Raw genomic sequence first — 19469 nt, forward strand, 5'->3', positions numbered from 1 at the left:
GACGCGTGTGTCCCTACTGGTTACCCAAGTACGGAACATGGTCATTGAATCACTATTTCGATTTGGAAACAATGATATTTAATAACTCCTGCACAATTTATGCCCTATTGTCTAAAATAACTGACAGTTTTATAGTTTTTGTAGCAAAGGGTATGCGTTATAAATCATAGAGGGAGGGATAGCATTTCTTCCGATAACGACTCAAAGGTCAGAGTTGAGACCGTTGGACTTGGTGGTTTAATAGTGTCCCGTCACTGGAGCTTTCAGTTATAGATCGGTAAATCACGAAGTGCAGTAACATTTTAAAGCGTTTATCCTATTATTAAAAAGTGATGATATTGGTGAGAGGATCCGTTTTATTGAAGCCGCATACATACTCCATATGTGATAGTCTATTGACATTCATTTCATTTTTAGTTTTAATCACGGAGACGATGACATGTTTGTTGGTAAATATGTAACTTTACAGTAGAAATCTTGAACAAAAACATATTTAATGTTCGTACCAAACGCGATCGAACGCTCGCGAATGGATGTATGGACAGATGTGCCTCTGAATGTGTGGTGATGGAGTGGAGGCGGGGTGTCCTCCGGGCGGTATGGATCATATTCATTTTAGTGAATGAAGGTTACCCAGTCACTACGGGTGTGCGCAGTGTTTGCTTTAGAGGCATAAACGTGAAAATATCCTTACCTGTAAAGGAGTTGGTGTTATGCACTATTCTTTCATACCTTGAATAATTTTCATCCCGAACCATCTCAAGACACATGACGTAAGTGATTTTTCATATAATAAATGAATTATACAACTATTCTTTTTTCATGTTCAATAAGTATTAATCATAATTTGTGAACTTATCTTGTGGATTCAAATGAATCATAGCAAGTGCCATCCTCGTTGTTTCTTCAACATCGTGTTCAAGGATCCGGACAAAGTCACGGTCCCCGAGGCACACTGACGTGACGCGTCATACAATGTCGTCCGTTAAACAAAGCTGAATTCCTAGCGCTGAAACACCACCACCAGAGACCCTACTTTGCATAAAGTCTGTAAAACTGACCCGTAACTCACAATGTAATTATCCTATTGGTACTGACCCGACAGGTGATGAGGGGAGAAAAGACGCCAAAACAAAACAAAAGAAGCACTGAAGATGGCGCACGAAAAGCATCTGACTCCGAGCAGGGAGCGCGCACTGTTAAACTCGTCAAGACAGTACTTTCGGTATCGCCCATCGGGGAGATTATTTTGTCACAAAAACTAAGCCTGGGTCATCAACTTCTCAGCCGTGGCAAATTGTCCACGGGTCATTACCCAGCTTGTTTTAAGCAAATGTTTCAAGAAAGCAAAAGCCATCATCCTCACACATTCTTAAGGTGGCACTGAATATAAAATAGGGATTGGTGATAAATTTATAACCCCCTAACCATCCCTTGATAAACCCTTAATTTTCCTTAATGGTGAGCTGATTAAATAATTTTTACATTAAAGTGATTTACAGCCCTTTTAACCCAAAGTTTGCAATTGAAACCTAGTCCCGAGACGAACTTTCAAAATAAGAGAACCCCGCTTTCGTCTTTTCTTTGTCCTTAACTGGAATATTGATTAGACCTCAAACGTTTTGACAAATGTTCGTCACCATTACATAATTAACAATTTATCTTTCATACTTAACACAATTGCGTAATGTCGCTTGAGAACTGGCAACAAAAGGATCGGCATGGTAAGTGAAGTGTAAAAAGTAGCGGTGGACGACGTTGCTGAAGTTGAAATAGTAAATGGTGTTGTTGCTGTTGCTGTGGAGAGTTCCTGTGGAGAGTTCCTGTGTATAAGCTACTAATCATCGGTGAAATATTTATCTGAAACATACGAATCAGCAACACGTTTTCCGAATCTTTATGGTGGCACGGGTGTCCAAGTCATTGAAGTCATCACTATCAGCTTTGTATTTATATACCCTTTGGGCTCGCTAGAAACCTGGTAGGGGTTCGAATCTCGGTTTCACAGTCTTACACGTGGTCGTGGATTTCACCTGCGCGGTAATTGTGTAGAACCTTCCCACACTGCATTAAGAGGCTGAACGTATTATATAACTGAACCACTTTTTAAAAAGGGGGCAAACAAGTTGTCCAATACCTCGAGCAATGGCTTGAGTTTCAATCTCATGTACCACTGTTTTATCAAATGTAATTTCATCCCGAGCCAATGACTCTGATTTTTAGTTACCCTGTGGCAATATTGTTATAGTACATCCGGGGACACAATCAATTCAGATATCGAAACCCATGAGGAAACTTGAACACCAGTTGTCTGAACCTTCAGACTACATCTACCAACAATACGAAATAGCATTTAGTTGTTTGATTAACGCCGCACAGGCAAATGATGGAATACGGTAGGGTGAGTAAGTGTGGCTTAATGCCGGTTTAAACAGCATTCCAGATATAGATCTCGGCGTCACTGCTGATGTGGGAGAACAGCATAAAGTGATGCATATCTTTACGAGTGAGTTTAATTCTACGCCGCACTCAGCAATGATCCAGCTGTATGGCGGAGGTCTGTGAATAGTTTAAGCCAGACAATCCAGTGATCAGTAGCACAAGCATCGATCTACGCAACTGTGATACGATGATAGGTGTCAACAAAGTCAGCTAGCCTGACCACCCGATCCCGTTAGTCGACATTTACTCGTATAGTAACGTGTCAGGTGATCGATGGTAGTCAAGCGGTACAGGTGTTCGCTAGCCGGGCCGCGATTCTGTACGGGAGCATTTTTAACGTCGTTTTCCTGTATCACGCCAATGAATTCATGGCGCATTTTAGAAAGCGAGACAGTGATTGCCCGGTAACTAAATAATGGTTCTGGAAGAAATCATTCATTAGATTTATATCAATGTTTTGTATTTGCATGACATATATTTCCCGTTACTGTCCAATGCGGTTTATAGTCACTGAACACAATACGTTACAAGGACTAACTTCTTTGAGAAGTTCTTTTTTCTCCATAATTACGTCTCAACATTATGATATATTCCATAAAACTTCAATCTTTTTTATACAAAGCACAACAAATAAGGCAAAATAATATATAATATATTTCTGTCACGCTCTTGTACTTCATACAAATATGTTCAATGCGCAGGGATATTTTGTAACCCTAAATCTTTCTGTATTTTGGGCCAAAGGCCTAAAACTGAATAAAATCTATCTGTCTGTCTGACTTCTTTGAGAGGTATATGGAAGTAAGGAAGGAAAACAATTTATATATTAACAACTTATTTAATTACAGAGAGCGAGACGTTCCTGTGTATCTAGCAAGTGATGACGTCACCTGAAAGTCACTGTTTTGTCATCATTTCCTTGCAAGAAATTTCAGGGTGAGTGTCAAAACTTCATTGATGTTACTGTTTGAAGTCGAAGTCGCTAATTGCAATTTAGCCTCACGCAATCGGAACTTACCTACATTGCGTATAACCAAGATCGCACTGTGAAATATAAGCATTGATCGATCTCTGCGGTACAACTATCGTAAGTCAAAGCTGGAGAAGGTATATCATCGTCTCTCAACTGAGATGTTAGTTAGTTAGTTAGTTAGTTAGTTAGTTAGTTAGTTAGTTAGTTAGTTAGTTAGTTAGTTAGTTAGTTAGTTAGTTAGTTAGTTAGTTAGTTAGTTTGAATTTCCGGAATTTAACAACAATACGAAACAACAAGCACATGTGCGAGGGCAAAAACAAAACACACAGATTGTAACTGCTTTGGTAAAAACTCCCCTGATTAAATCAGCAGGTATTTCAGTTGACTTCAAACTTTTGTTAAAACAAAGTGCAGACCTATCATCATGTCAAAATACAAATGAATTCAAGTTCAGTCGTTCACTAGTGAGACAACAAAACGATATGTATAAAATTGTGATATTATTCTGTATAAGCTGTCTCCCATTTTCATACTTCTTTCTTGAGCACACTGTCATCGTCAGTTGCGGGAATCTAAATTACCTCTGTACATACCAAGGGGCGTATTCTAAGTTGGAGAAGGTGTTCCTAACACTTTTCTCTGAAACAAACATGCTTAAAACACACTTTTGTCAAAAGTATCTGGTCTGTCTAAAGGTATACAAAAGTGACAGTCACGATTACATTTTGTTCAACACCAAATAGCAAATGGATGAAATGGTAACTGCAAATGTCCATGAAAGTTTTGAAAAAAGGCGGATATGTTATAACTTGACTATGTTTTTACTGCGCACACCTGCGGTATCTTTGATGAGACAGAAAATTTGGCTTTTGGTTGGACCTGGAACAACACGAGTGGCCGGAAGTGGTCATAACTGGCCTTTGGCGGTGACAGAAGGAGTTTGAGAGTTTTGGACGAGGCTTGACCAATGTTCCGTTATTTCCACTTCCGGGAGATTCACTGAAAGGATTCATCTTATGTGTGCTTGTTAACACATGAGTCTCAACACTACCTCTGAATCATCCTGCCCGTATCTTAAATAGCACGTATGCTGTAAAAGAATTAAAATGTCATGCAACACTTCATGTGAAATAACACTGAACAGATGTTAGGCAATAAACTATGTGTCATCCCAAACCTTCTAAACAAGAACTTTCATTGTGATTATACCCTTCTTAACTCGAAAGTACTTCTTAACCTGATTGCAGCCGAATGATTTGTTGCTCTGTTTATTTCACAACAAAGGACATTTCGGGTTGGTTCTGTCTCGTGCATTCTACTCAGCTTAAAATTTGAAAGTTTGATGTTTAAAATCTAAATTAAATCCAGACATTTAAGATAACCAGAATATCCCGGCAGACAACAGGCAGGAGCTCAAAACGCTATATACATGAATTATGACCCTGTGTAGCGCCAGTGCACGCGTTTAGCGTATGCAATAGGACTCCTTTTATCAATTTATGAATCTTTTCCACCAAAATTATGTCATGTATTTTACGTCTTTATTGTCCGAGCAAATTTAAAGGCGATCAAACTGCAATAAACATTTAACGCCATTTTATGATGATCAGTAGTCGAAGGCAAAGAAGGGCATCCGAGAACAATAGCCACTGATTTAGAAAGCATTATATTTCACGTTCTTCATCCGCGTCGAAAAAACATCAAAGAAACGAAAGAGCAATATCTCACCTTGTCTGACCCCTTTGAAAAAGGGAGACAACCGATATCTCCCAGGAGAGGGAGGAAAGATCTGCCACCCTTTCTGCCTAGACTGATTTGCCGCAAACTTATTGTCTCATTCTTAATTTGCATTGTTCAAATAAAACAACGAAGCTTTTTCCATATCGTAATAGAGTTGTCTGGGTCGAGCGAATGCCGTCCAAGTCTTCGGTGGGTTTAGAAAAATACCGAAATTTCATTTTAGTATTTCAATCTAATAAGGCGTAGTTTTGATAACAGTTACGTGTTGCCCAATGTCAGAATTGATTGTAATTCAATGTGAATTGATTGTTTCATGTAATTGCTTTAGTCCACATTCATTAGCATTATTTCATAACGGGAATTAGATATCCTACAGTTTTTTGTCATTATGACCTTCCAGATCAAAAGGTCTATGGTGGCGTGCTGGTGCAGACACCTCACTAACAACCTTGCGTGATGGCTATTATTTCGTTTACGAGTGAATCCCAGAGCACTTAGTCTGGAGTGAATTGGTGGACTGTTTGGCCGTTCATTTCTCTATAAACAGGATGATGTACATCTTTAGTGTGATTGACGCTTTGTATAAGATTTGTTATAGAATATCGTTTTGTTGCTACATTTATTGCTGTTATTATCCTTGTCCGAGTTCCTTGGGAAATAGGGACACTTTCAAGTCTGTTGTGGTACCTCTGTCTGTTTGGTTATTCACACTACAGAAAACTGTAGCAACTTGAGCGAGTTAGTATAGTTTTGCGCCGCTTTTCGCAATATCACTGAGGGGAACACCCGTAATGGGCTTCACACACTGTACCACTGTGCGGAATCGAACCCAGGGCTTCAGCGTGACGAGCGGACGCTTTCATTAGAAGGCTGCCCCACCGCCCCAGCATAAACTGAAACAAAAGTAAGCTTACAACTGAAGTTAATGTTTTTCATTACGTTTGTTGGAATTCAAGGTCCTAACACAAAAAATTACATGATATATTCTCGATCCGTGTATACGTGGCCTATTTCTGGCGCCCCCACCGTAATATTGCGGTAATATTGCTAAAAGCGGCGTAAAACTGTGTGTGAGAGCGTATGCGAGTGCACGTGTATTACGTGCAGGTGTGTGTCTGAGAGTGCGTTTTGTGTGTGCGGAGAGTCTGAACAGTATCTCAGTACTACCCCAAACTTCTATTCATACCTACCCTAATATCACACATGTGCAGACAAGAGACATGCTATTGTCACGACTAGTGGGCGCCCACAAGGAGAAGCCCTGCGCCCATTGGATGATCTGCCACTGAACCTACTGCCACTGTCGTTTTTCTGCCTACTGTCTTCTCTATATATATCACAGGATGGCACTGACATGTGAACCAATGTGAAAATGTTCTTTCAACTGAACCACTGACCTGAAGTAAGTGATGCTCAACCCAGTTCATTAGAGGGTGACAATATTAATGATGCGTTGGTGTCCTAAGGTGTCCTAATTCCTGTGCTAAATATTGCGTCCCTCAGTCGCGTCAAGATCGTTGGTTCGAATCTCTAGTTCGTCAGGATTATGGTCCACTGTCTGATAGCCTTGGTGGTCCGGAAATACTCACTGGTGTCATTTTGTTGGTATATCTCGCCCAACATGTTGTGTTCGATGCCACCAATAACACAACTTGTATAACCAACACAGCTGGTGCTGCACAATCGGAAGACGTTGTTTGGTCAAGAATATAGCTTTAGGTGTATTGATGTTCTGATGCCGTTCAATAATCCCAATAACAGAAGGATCCAAACGTATAACTTTGTTCATTTTCCAACATCAGCTAGTAATATTTATATAAACACTGCCGTGCTTCATGTTTCTATCTATGAATGATTCATCCCGTACATTTATATTGAAATAACTGGGCCAGTCTATGTCGAGTAATATTTCAAGGTCCTAGTTTTTTCATCCACATTGTTTAACATCAGGCATAATGCACTATGTTATTTCAAAGAACTTAAGGACATACTCATGATCAGACACAAAGCATCGATTACGCTTATATAAAAATGGCTTCATGGCGCATATGTTGAGGATATTTTCAAATTTGACGCACAATGTTATTCCCAATGTGTATCAATGGCAAAAATCACAATACGTATATCCCAGGATTGTACAACCCGTGAAGATCCTGATTACAGCCATGCTTGTATAAGAGGCACCTAACGGGATTGTGCAGTTAGGTTCACTGACTTTGTTTATTACTTTGGCGTGTAATGCTTTTCTGTTTCCATGATTATTATGCCACACATTTTAATCAAACTATGAAAACTAAATTCCAAGACATTACAGAACTGACTCTACGATGCCTCTGATCAGTGGGCACCGTCGCCAAACTGTCACCCACAAGAGAAAGAGATGTGAACAAGTTATGACACAGTCACAGTGATTTCGTGTCAAGTGACACTTGATCGAAATGACCCCATAGTAAGAGACTTAAATCCCAGCTAGTAGAATGTCACCATATCAAATATAGATTAACACCTGATAAAATTCTCATCCTCGAAATCCTAATTTCCCAAATCAAACAAAAGACGCAGACGATTTAAATGGACTCTTGTCGGAGATGAGATTAATGCCCTTTAAATCTGACAACGCACGTGCAAATGGGAGCTGCTTAAAGATAAACTCTCAACATCCTTATTCGGTAGAGACTGGGGAACTATTTCGTGCGGATTTGGACAATGCCACAGGGGGTGAAGAGTTATGAGGACGAGGGCAAGAGAGACGGGCGCTCTTAGCATGTGTTCCTTGGACGCGTGGCAGCAATTGTGACAAGTAGAAGGGGCGAAAACTGCACGTGCAAGGCGAGGACCTCGTGACATGTGTCGTGTTTTCGTCTGCGTGGAGCACGTGGCGGTTTAACATGCCATAGAAGCGCCCCTGTCTGGCATGTCAAGAAAACCTTCCTAAACTCGATATATCCTATGTGATCGACATCCCTCCTTCATTGGCATTGTTTCCGAGATAATATAGCCAATCAGCATTAATTACTTCAATAACATCTCATTTCTTAAGATCTGGAAGTTAGATACAATGGAGCACTTCTGTATTCTCAGCTTTAAGGCCACCATTCCACAAACCCATGTCTGACAAAGTTAGTCATTGTTAAATTATTGGATGTGTAGCCCCTAAACCTATTTGATTGTTGAGCCACACCAGTGCCCCGACTCCTTGATAGTAACAGTCTTTCTAATTTCCAAAATAGACCGTTCAAACTTGTGAAAACGCTTATAGCGCCAATATCCATTTTATTGAATACCCATTGGCGCGATGGTTGAGTGGTGGCATGGTGGATTAAATCGCTGACTGAGACCATAGATATATCTTCAGTTCCGAATATGAGACCTAATAACAGTTGTCGAGTCTGTATTTTACATGTAGTCCCAGATATTGTTCGTGTTAGACATACTATCGGCATCAATCTGCACGATGTCTCCGTGGGATGTCTAAAAATATTGGATTGAAAAATGGGAACTTAATGTAAGATGATCCGATGCACCTTCAGCTGAAGTCATTGTTAAGTTAGGTCCACTAGCCGGAATTTTTCATTAATGTTCTGAGAACAAACCTCCTGTATCTCTGGTTTTCGTGTTTAGTAACTAGAAGCAACAAAACAATTTCCCGGCACAAACAAGGGAAATCTGTGCAAATATAAAGTCACCTTGTTGATACAAGACAGATGACCGTGTGTGATGGAGTGATCGGGTTTTGTTAAACCAGTATATCGGTTATGTCAGGGCGTGATGCAATCTCAGAATAAATTAATATACCCCTGACAAAGCTTGAAATGTAATCTGGGTAATCCCTGATTCGAACCCACATTCTGACGATTCTGTTATGTCTAAGGGAGGCAAATCTGCTTAACTCATAAGACTACAGGGCATACGATGTCCCTTACTGAACAAATTATCGCGACACAATAGAATTGGCGATTTCGTTGCTAGACACTTTCAACAGTTTCTCAGCATAACAGGATGTTTTTCGGTTTTACTGAAGTTGTAAACATATGGAACCTTCATTATTTTGGGATCGGGTGGTCAGACTAGCTGACTTGGTTGACACACGTCATCGGTTCCCCATTGCGCAGATCGATGCTCATGTTGTTGATCACTGGATTGTCTGGTCCAGACTCCATTATTTACAGACCGTCGCCATATAGCTGGAATATTGCTAAGTGCGACGTAAAACTAAACTCACTCACTCACTCATTATTTCGGGTATTCGTTCCACATTTACCAGAGAAGGGGTGACGTGACTCTGTTCTAAGCAGCGTTCAACCCAACTCAATCTCTCCATGGCAAAACTGCACCCAGCCTTAATATCAATCACAGACCACCCGTAAGCACTGTAACAGTGTATACTTTTAACAGGCGATTTATTTACTCTCTCGTGTCATAGTAATCCAGGAATACGTTGACTTTTTAATGATGGCAATATCATTGTTGAAATTGGAACAGCGTATTTTCGTAGGCGTTGAATAAGAAATTATTCATAAGGCCGTTGACCTTAGTATTTCAACTCAAATAGTTTTGAAACACTGTTTGTTTGACTGCCGCACTCGCCGCTCTCTGTAGATATAAGAGTCTGGATTAGACAATTCGGTGATCAACAGTATGAGCATCGATCTACCCAAATGACACGTGTCAACCAAGTCATCGAGTCTGACTACCCGGCCCCATTAGTCGCATTTTAAGACAAACAAGGGTTGCTGAAGATCCAGTCTATCTCGATCTTCACTGGTCAGTTTTGAAACAAGAAGTGTGGCACGGATTACCCCGTATTTGATGACCCAAAGGACTCGCTGGACGTTCAGTCTTCCCATACCAAGCTGACACTTTGACACTGTGATTAATAATGCTTAAAGTAGAGAAATCAATCAAAGACAAACAGGCAAATCCTTTCTCGACATTGGGCGTCCAGTTGGAACATATATTATGGGTAACCATTTCATGGTACACCGCCGGAAGCGGAAACTGTTTGGGATGATGGACTGCAACGGAGGGCGTTCGGGTTGGAGTTAGTCAGAAAACAAGTTAAAAAGACTTCCTCAGCACAGACATGTTACAATTTCACTTCTAACGAGAATGCAAATATGTGTTACATCCAGCACTTGAGTCCATGGGACAAAGTCTGAGTTCAAGTAAAAGATGGTTTCGTCATCATGAGCGGTGCAGTTTTCCGAAACTTCAATCACTTTGTTTCAAGTATCGATGACTAAATTACATCTTTAACGACAAATTTATAGTTTTTCTTCGGTATAAATATTTATTTCATTCTTAAATACTCCGTGATATGGAATTTCGCCCAGAAGCACCTTCAGCACTTACAAGATGATTGACGTTGAGGACTCCGCACACATTCCCCCAGACTCTTGAGCACACTTGTGGCAAACTATAGCCCATAGCTGAGTCATACATTCCCATTTGGGCAATAAATTGGTGAGATTATGTCATTTTTGCGCAATTTGCTAGCCTTTTAGGTATTGATGTTATTAAGTCAAGTCAAGTGGCACGTCTCTATACATCGTTATTTTCCTTGATGTTCCTAAACCTTCTCGCGTGGATTTCAAGACCTTGCCCCACACAGCGCGAACAAGTGTCTGTCTGTTTCTGACCCAAGCTATCATTGGTTTCCCGTTTGCACACATTGGACGCGTAGCAAGTTATTCATTCAGGAGAGTTACAAATCCCACCACACTTCACTTTAAAAGCAATATTGTTGCAGCTTCAATTAAAGGAGGTGACGTGATAATGCGTTTTCAATTTTATTTGAGAAAAAAATCCCTGATTAAAATTCTGTAGAAAAAGTCAAACATTGACTCCGTCGGCATTATCGAGACGTTGTTAGGCCAGATACGTCATCGCGTTGGAACATTTGAGGCTTGATGAGTTTTCACTTGGGGAATGGCTGCGTGCTCACTTCCACATTCTTCCAGTGGATCGCGACCGACGCCATTATAGCTTTGAAGCAATATTTATTTCTGTTTTTTTGTTAAATTGAAAAAGAGTTAAAATCGTCACTTGGTATCAGTTTTGTGTTTGCATGGTCCTGTTGCAAAATATTTAAGATCCCCTTCAGACTGAAATGAAGACATGCTATGCAGTTATTCAGGACACTTCTAGTCCCCTTTGTAAAAGAATGTAAAATAATTTTGTGGTTACGACATGACAAATTAACTGTTGTAAGGAATATAGCGGTGAGTTCGTTCTAAGCAGGTTGCTAGTAAGTTGTATATTATGGTTAATATAATGTTAGAATTATGACGACATGAAGTAATCATTACTTTTGCAAGCGGTTTATTATGTAGTTGCACGTTCCTAAAAGTGTTTCAAGGAACAAGAAGGGATCTTCCACCAGGGTTTTTTTTAACAAAGGTGTTGGTTTTTCTGGTCTCGTTTCTGTCAATGTAAGCATGTGTAAGAAGGGATCTTCCACCAGGGTTATTTTCAACAAAGGTGTTGGTTTTTCTGGTCTCGTTTCTGTCAATGTCAGCATGTGTAAGAAGGGATCTTCCACCATCGTGAACATCTGTCAGTCTATCAAATTTCTAGTGAATAACAAATAGAATTAGTTTGTAATCTGCTCTATTGAATACACTCTTCAAACAGACGGACTTATTCAAATATGTGACAGTGTCACTCTCGTAAATATTACATTGGAGCAGAATAAAGGTTGCCTAATACGGGTGTGTAAAGATGTAAATATCGGTAAAATATAATTTTATTATCCAGCAATCCTTTTAATGTTTGATGCCAATTTCACTTAATGGGGCGCAGTGTAAATCACTGCACAAAGTAATGAATCTCAAATACAGAGATAGTGGCGTCTCTTTGATGTTTCCTTTGAGTGGTGGTGATGCACCAGAAATGACCAGTAAAGTGGTCAGGAGTGGACGATGGACGGTTTCACAGCATTAACTTTCTCCACATCTTATTTGATTAAGGATGATGGCTGGTTTAAGCAGCGCCCCCTGTCGCCATGGGTATTTACCTTCATCTCAAGGGCAGACAACTTGATGATCATTTGTTCAAGGATTAAATGCTATCAGGATTGAGTCACCCATTTCAAATTACCGTAGTATCTCCTATATACGGACTATTAAAATAGGATCGGGGTTGGGGGGAAAACTTACTTCAGCAAACTTTATCAAAAGGCATGCTAAACAGTATGGGAATGCAAGAATGTAATATTTATTCCAATGTTATGGCTGCGCCTTCATCTACGAGCTTGAAGCCATATGTTGAGTCAGTTGTTTATTTGAACGTCGGAACCAAACCGTACATTCTCGTTTGCCTAATGGTAAACCATTCGCTCGTTACCCGGAAGAAACGAGTTCCATCCCCTTGCATACATTTTCATGATATTATTTGAATTTTGCTTAAAGCGAGGTAACTGCATACATTTTCAAACACCTTTTCTGCACTTTATCCTCCTATAAAGATAACATTCCATTGGTTTTACAGAATAACATTCCACTGATTTTACAGAATTTGACAAAAACAACCGCAACTTGGGTAGGTGTTAGCGTTAAAAATTTTAATTAAAAATCTGTCCGAAAGTGAAGAGGGAAGATCTGCTCTTGAGACATTGCGCTGAACGGCCTCTGAAGTTAATCGAAGTCCGATGGAAAAGGGCAAAATGAAGTTCCATCACGTGAGCATCATTTACGGTACAAGCGCTACTAATGTACACGACTGAGTCACTAATGTCATTGTTAGATAATAGAATTGACATCCCCAAGCAAAGTCGACAAATTGCTGAGTCAAAAGCAACGTTTCGTTGACTGAGCCAATATGCTTCCATTTTGCGCACCAACCGGATAACAGCAATGGTTGGTCGTATTTGCCGTATACCTTACACGGCACGTTCGGTTCCGAGTGATTAGGAGCAATACAAACACAAATCAAGTTAACTAATTTGGCGATTCATAGAGCTGGATCGATGCCTGTATCACTCATCGAATCCCCATCCACCTGCGTCATGCATGCTCCTCTTGTTCTGGATGAGCTGGAGAACACCCTCCTGCCACTCAGCTTTGGGATTACGTGGCTTTGTTGGAGTAATCTAGACCTTTTAACCAATTGCAGAAATCAACATACTGCGTTCATAGAGCAATGGCATTTAATAATGTGATGTTTAAACGTTTTCCCTGTTGAATCAGGATAGTGTTCTTACTGGTCATAACACTTGATATGTTTTGTTTCAGTTTGCTTTCTTGCTCATTGCGGTGACTTGCTGCATTGATTTGTCACAGAGTGGTTTGTGTCTGGTCTGAAATTATTCCCTTCATATATTTAATATTAAATAATATTAAACGTTTCGTAGTTATTAACATTAAAAATGTGGTTGTTAGTACATTTTACTAAAAGTGTTTGTGTAATTTACAACCACTTGATTGCTGTGTGTATCATACCTTATGAACGAACCCTGACACACATCCCACCATCGTTAGCATTAATTTCTGCCAGACGAAAGAACGTTTACATTTATGTTTGACTGTGACTAAAACAATACAAATAAATGATTGTCATGGTGATATGCTGAAGATCTCTTCCTGTCGTTTTAAATTAATTAATGAACTCTTTCCAGCTTAGTGACGTTTTGCTAACATTTGCGTGCTTGTTCTACTTTGTTTTGTTATCAAAATATAAGTGTCTACTTTCTACATTATCTACATTCGTTGCATATATATTAATTGCAAAATATACACATCGGCGGTCTAAAGCAACCTCCAAACAGGAAGTTAATTGTATAAATACTTTTCGTTTACATTTTCAAATGTTAAGGATCCCATTTCAACCGGAACTAACAATCCGGTCACATATAAATTGTTTGCAATATGTCTTTTCAGTGTGTTCATGTATTGTTGCAACTTGTTTAACTTGGCTGTTTAAAACAGCCACAACATGATGCGAGAGAACAAGAAAACGTTATCAGTGTGAATTTTACTCAAGTGACGGCAAGACTTTCAGACCGTTTCAAAGACCGTAAAAACCAAAGCCTGTTCAAACCAAATTTTGTTAAAGCTGGTTACAATGAATTAAGAGATTCCCAGCGGGGGGAAGTCAAATTACACGGGATTGATTCAAACAACCCTTCACTGTAGAGTCATGAGCAAGTATAAAATTCTATCAATAGTCTTCTTTTTCTGAGAAGAGGAAATCCAAGGCCCCATACATTACGATTATGAAAAGCTAAAAAGACCATCCTACGAGTCTTTACAAGCACTGGGTAATCATGAGGGTTTTTTACTGTCATTGAAATCTCTAACAATTGTAATGGCAGCATCATACTATATTGTTCGGGGTAACATTAGTAATTGATTAAAAAAAGTCCTACTATTCAAATCCTTGAAAAACGAAATCGATCGCCCAAAGAAGCCATGGACGTAAAGTTGTAATCAAATACCGACTGGTTCCGGGTATCTGTTCTGATCAATTCAACCAGAGTAAACAACACCATGTGCAGACTATGGTATTAACAAAACTTTCCTAACGATGTAATTATTTGAAAAATTCTACAAACAGTGATCTGTCATCACCAAACGCCATTTGTCGCGTGAGAAGCACGTGGCGTGACGTAGGGCGTGGTCCAAAGCCCGCTAGGTAACATTTAAAACAATAACGTCTCGTGCATTAAGCATATTCCATTTATTAATAGTAACGTGTAGTCCACGTGACCGGACTCCGGAAGTGCACAATAGAAGTCTCGCGGCTACGAGATTACAGATTAGTGGTCACCGACTCCCTGAATATGTTGACATTTCTTTTTTCTCTTCCTGCTCTCTGTTAAGCTTTTAATGTGATATTGTTAGAGTATAATTCATCCCTGTGGCTATTTCTCCAAATTCCTATCTTCAGCCCTGCACTGCAGTAATTTTACACTGGCGTTTCAATTAAACATATATTATCAACGCCGTTCAAACGTGTGCCCCATGTAAATAAAAGATTCTAAGTCTTTTCTGTTAAGTAAATTAAGAAAGAACATGTGGAAACTCATTGCCAATAATTTGGTCTTATGTGACAGAAATACTGTAGCATGTTCATAGTATAGGACTGTGTACTGCAAGTACTTTCCACATGTATTTTGTAATGTTGACTGAGGTTTAAACAGAAGGCGATACACTTTAAAAACATACACATTTTATCACATCGATAATTGGACGCCGGCATATTTGTCTGTAAAATTATTTCAGATTGAATTATGTGTTCGGAAATAATACAGCTGCAGGTATTTTTATGTCATTTTAAGATTTGAGGTCAAATAGATCCCACGTTAATCAAACGCTGCTGGTTGTTACAACAACATTAACTATTCTGTCTTATAATATCATGGTCTTGATGTAAATGTATCACAACACCACACCTGGTTCATTTATTGTTCCCAACCTTCACACATCTACTCAACACGAATTCCCAAATCAGAATCGTACAAACCATAGGTACCAAACCATCTGCATCTTCCCCGTGTACTTCACAAATAATGGAATTTACAAACTTTAAGAGGCATTCATATTTTATGTGTTTTCAGCCTAACGATTTGTACAAAAGCATCTCAAAGCATCCGTTTTGTTTCGTGCCTTTGTTCCAATGGTTATGTTCCTTTTGGATCATATACAAGTCAGCTGACATAATTAGAACACGCACACGACGACATGTATTTGACAAACCATCACTTTGCAATTAAAACACGGTGAATAAGTGACATGTAATTAACAACTCATGTTTCGTATTTTTCAAACAATACATTAATTTACACTAAATCATCGGAAGATATTCATAATTCCCCTTTACCCCCGAAACAGCAATAACTATTCATCAGCGAATCGCCAAGAGAATAACAAACAATCGATTAAGAAATTATTATCTTAGTAGCCAAACTAACGCCATCAATCACTGTTCTTATGCAAATAGTCACTCAAACATTCACACTGTCTAATGATACAAACTGACCTAAACAAGACAAAAGACGACCAGGTGGTCACCAGGTCACATGACCTGTCACCCGCACGTGCATTAAGTGATTGACATACTAAGACACGTTGTATCAGTACCCTAAAGTGCCTCACAAATCGCGCTTAGTGTATTTCACACTGACTGAAACACGTGCATGACGTGGAATCTAATCTGACACAAGCCTGTGATCGCTTGTTTATGATGACAATACCTATTGTCCATCAGATTTCTTTCTGACAGATAAGATTGGAACTACGTTGTCCTGTTACGCGGAACTAAGCACTTGCGAATAGCAAGGCTCGGAGAAGCCTTCCTTGTATCAATCCTATCTAAATTAGTCGATTAAGTCAAATCGTATTACAGTCACAGATAAAATAGTCCGTGTTGGCCCTATCGTGTGAACTGTTACATTATGTTGAGTCATGCTGATACTGTTTCAAGTATTATTGGTCAAACAATGGGTACGCACATCCATGGTGTTTCTGAAAGACCGATGGTGATGTATTGTTTTGGGAAACAATTAAAAATCACGAAGGTCCCAAATGTAAATGGCGCTGTCACCACATGTCCTATTGATTGATTGTATCAGCTACTATGACAAGAGGCTAGTTTAGTACTGGCCCTCGCAAGACTATAATGGCTTTTCTTCTCTCTTTTGTCTTCAGTTCAGAAGGGTCATCAATGAAATCCACACTTTCACACATGGGACTCGTCTCATCATTGTCAAATTGAATGTTCATTTTTAATATTATATTTCAATTTTCAAATGGACGGCTTCGTCTTTGTCTTTGCCAACTGTCAGTATGCAAAAATGTATCTATGGACATTTTTTAACTCATGTACTCTTTGTAGTATGCACGCACATCTTTACAATGAAAAGAACCAGTCGAGTTGGATTGAAACGTGTCAAGCAATAATGCATATATGAATGAGTGAATGAGTTTATTTTTACGCCACCTTTTGCAATATTCCAGCAATGTCACGCCATGGTACACACAAAATATTGGTTTCACATTGTCTAACCATGTGGGGAATCGAACGGTGTTCAGCGTGACGATCGAACGTTTTAACTACTAGACTACTTACCTGCATATAACAAGCTTAGGGAACATATGCTCAAATAAAGTTGAAGATCACCCGATATTTCAAATAACCAGATAACCTGTATTAAAGAACAGGGCGTGCTTTAACTTTAGAGTAGTATATATCATGTTTTTCTTAAACTGTTTTCTTTGTTACTTGACAATGTACGTTCTGAAACCTTGATATGAAGATTTTCTCCTCTATTATCTGGTCATTGGTATGTACAGCATTCTAGAAAGGTGGGGTAGCAGAGTGGATTCTTGTCACATCTTAATCCCACCCCAATCCCATTTTAGTACCATCCATTGCCATTGCTGGAATGGCGCCGTAAAAGTATATTCACCCACTTACAGAAGGCATGGCTGGTTTCAGGCTGAAGCGCGAGTATAATCTCTTATACTTACCCTTGAACGTCAGTTACCTATTTCATTATATACACTGACCAAATAAGAACAAGTATCGTTGAATAAAATGTATGTAAGTATATTTTAAGGTAGAACTGCAAAGAGGAAACATCGCATATGACCGTGCATATTATCTTACCCCATTAATGAAGTATTTTATATGGAGATATGGACATACTTTCTGTTAATTTTAGAAAACTTAGCTTTTCAAAAGGCCATACAATTGAATTAACCAATGTAACGAACCATATTTTTCTTTTATGGACAACACTTTGTATTTTTATGCGTTGATTTTAAACTTGTCATACGTAAAGTCACTTCTATTATCCGACACCGTGAATACCCGGGTTGAATTGGTCTTCAAGAAATCACGAATGTCAGAAAGGCAATTAACGGGATCGGGTGGTTAGGCTCGCTGACTGGGTTCACGCATGTCATCGTATCCCAATAATGCAATTTACGGTGATCACTGGATTTTCTGATTCAAACTCGATAATTTACAGGTCACTGTCACATAACTGGAATATTGCGGAGTGATCCGTTAAACAACAAAGATATTATCTCAGTTGCTATGTATATTGATTGGTCACATGTTTCCACTAAGGGAGCAACAAATAATCACAGTACTGTCAAACACAAATCCGTATAATGGTCCCCGTCACCTCTTCAAAGTAAAGATAGCAATAAAATGCAATTTACAAATCTCAATAATTCCTGATATTGTGCTTATTCATCCGACCTGAAAATGACTTAATCCACCATGAAAACCTATTCACATCAACGTGCAACACCAAGTCAGGAGACCCTGCGGTGATATTGTCCACTGGCATACGGGCCCCAAGACCAACCCGTGTCCACTTGATGGTCAGGCAGTGAGTCAGAGAGGTCATGAACCGAAACAAGATCTCGCATTTTCAATTAATAGCAGCAAGGTGACAAGAAAGCCTGGGGCGACTGGACCGGACTCATATTGAAACAATCGGACATGCGGCCTCAATCCATGTGCAAATCTCCTCATGTCGGCTGTCCATTAGAAAATGGCAGGGTTCCACACAGAACGTTTGTCACCAACACGCTTTGATCTTCTGCAATTGCTTTTAGTGTTTTCGGGATAATTACTGAGCAATATCTTGGTTTATACATTAGCAAACATGATTGATATGTGATCGGAGTACTGTTTCCTACTACGGAGCTATAAGGAAATGTGTTTCTGAAGACACACGGCTTTGCCATCAGCGTCTTAGGGTTAAGAAACATTGAAACATCTAAAATGCTGCTTTAGAACAATGAAACATTTCAGTTATACGATTACAAATTACATATTTAAGTTAAAGTGTGCTGTGTTTCTTGGAACAGTTGTTTTACGTCTTTTGTCAAAAAACCCGTGAAGGTCTGGGGTAGAATAGGCCTTCACCAACCCATGCTTGCCATGAAAGGTGACTATGCTTGTCGTTAGAGGCGACTAACGGGATCGGGTGGTCAGACTAGCTGACTTGGTTGACACATGTCATTGGTTCCCAATCGTGCAGATCGATGCTCATGTTGTTGATCACTGGATTGTCTGGTCCAGACTCGATTATTTACAGACCGTCGCCATATAGCTGGAATATTGCTAAGTGCGACGTAAAATTCAACTCACTCACTCACTTTTGTCAAAATCTTCATTGAACATTTATTCACGATTCGCTGACCAACCCCCCCCCCCAAAAAAAAAAAACAACATTTACACACTGTAAAATTTTAAGTATTTAATTTACGTATAGTTGGTTTAAATATATGATACATTTTATTTCATATTTGTCACGTGATTATGTAGTTTGTTTTATATAGCAGAAATGAAATCCTTC

The 19469-nt window shown here is 39.3% G+C and overlaps 1 protein-coding gene across 1 annotated transcript in view; it reads left to right on the plus strand.

The window, feature by feature from the left end:
• The window catches only part of LOC137295711 (E3 ubiquitin-protein ligase PDZRN3-like), a 425331-nt gene that overhangs the window by 23442 nt on the left and 382420 nt on the right, over positions 1-19469 (plus strand). Inside the window, exon 2 of the mRNA XM_067827228.1 lies at positions 3291-3378. Within this exon, the coding sequence (XP_067683329.1) occupies positions 3323-3378 (56 nt within the window). The 5' untranslated portion in view covers positions 3291-3322. The remainder of the gene's footprint in view (positions 1-3290; positions 3379-19469) is intronic.

The sequence above is a fragment of the Haliotis asinina genome, chromosome 9, assembly GCF_037392515.1.
Source record: "Haliotis asinina isolate JCU_RB_2024 chromosome 9, JCU_Hal_asi_v2, whole genome shotgun sequence".
Lineage (NCBI taxonomy): Eukaryota > Metazoa > Mollusca > Gastropoda > Lepetellida > Haliotidae > Haliotis > Haliotis asinina.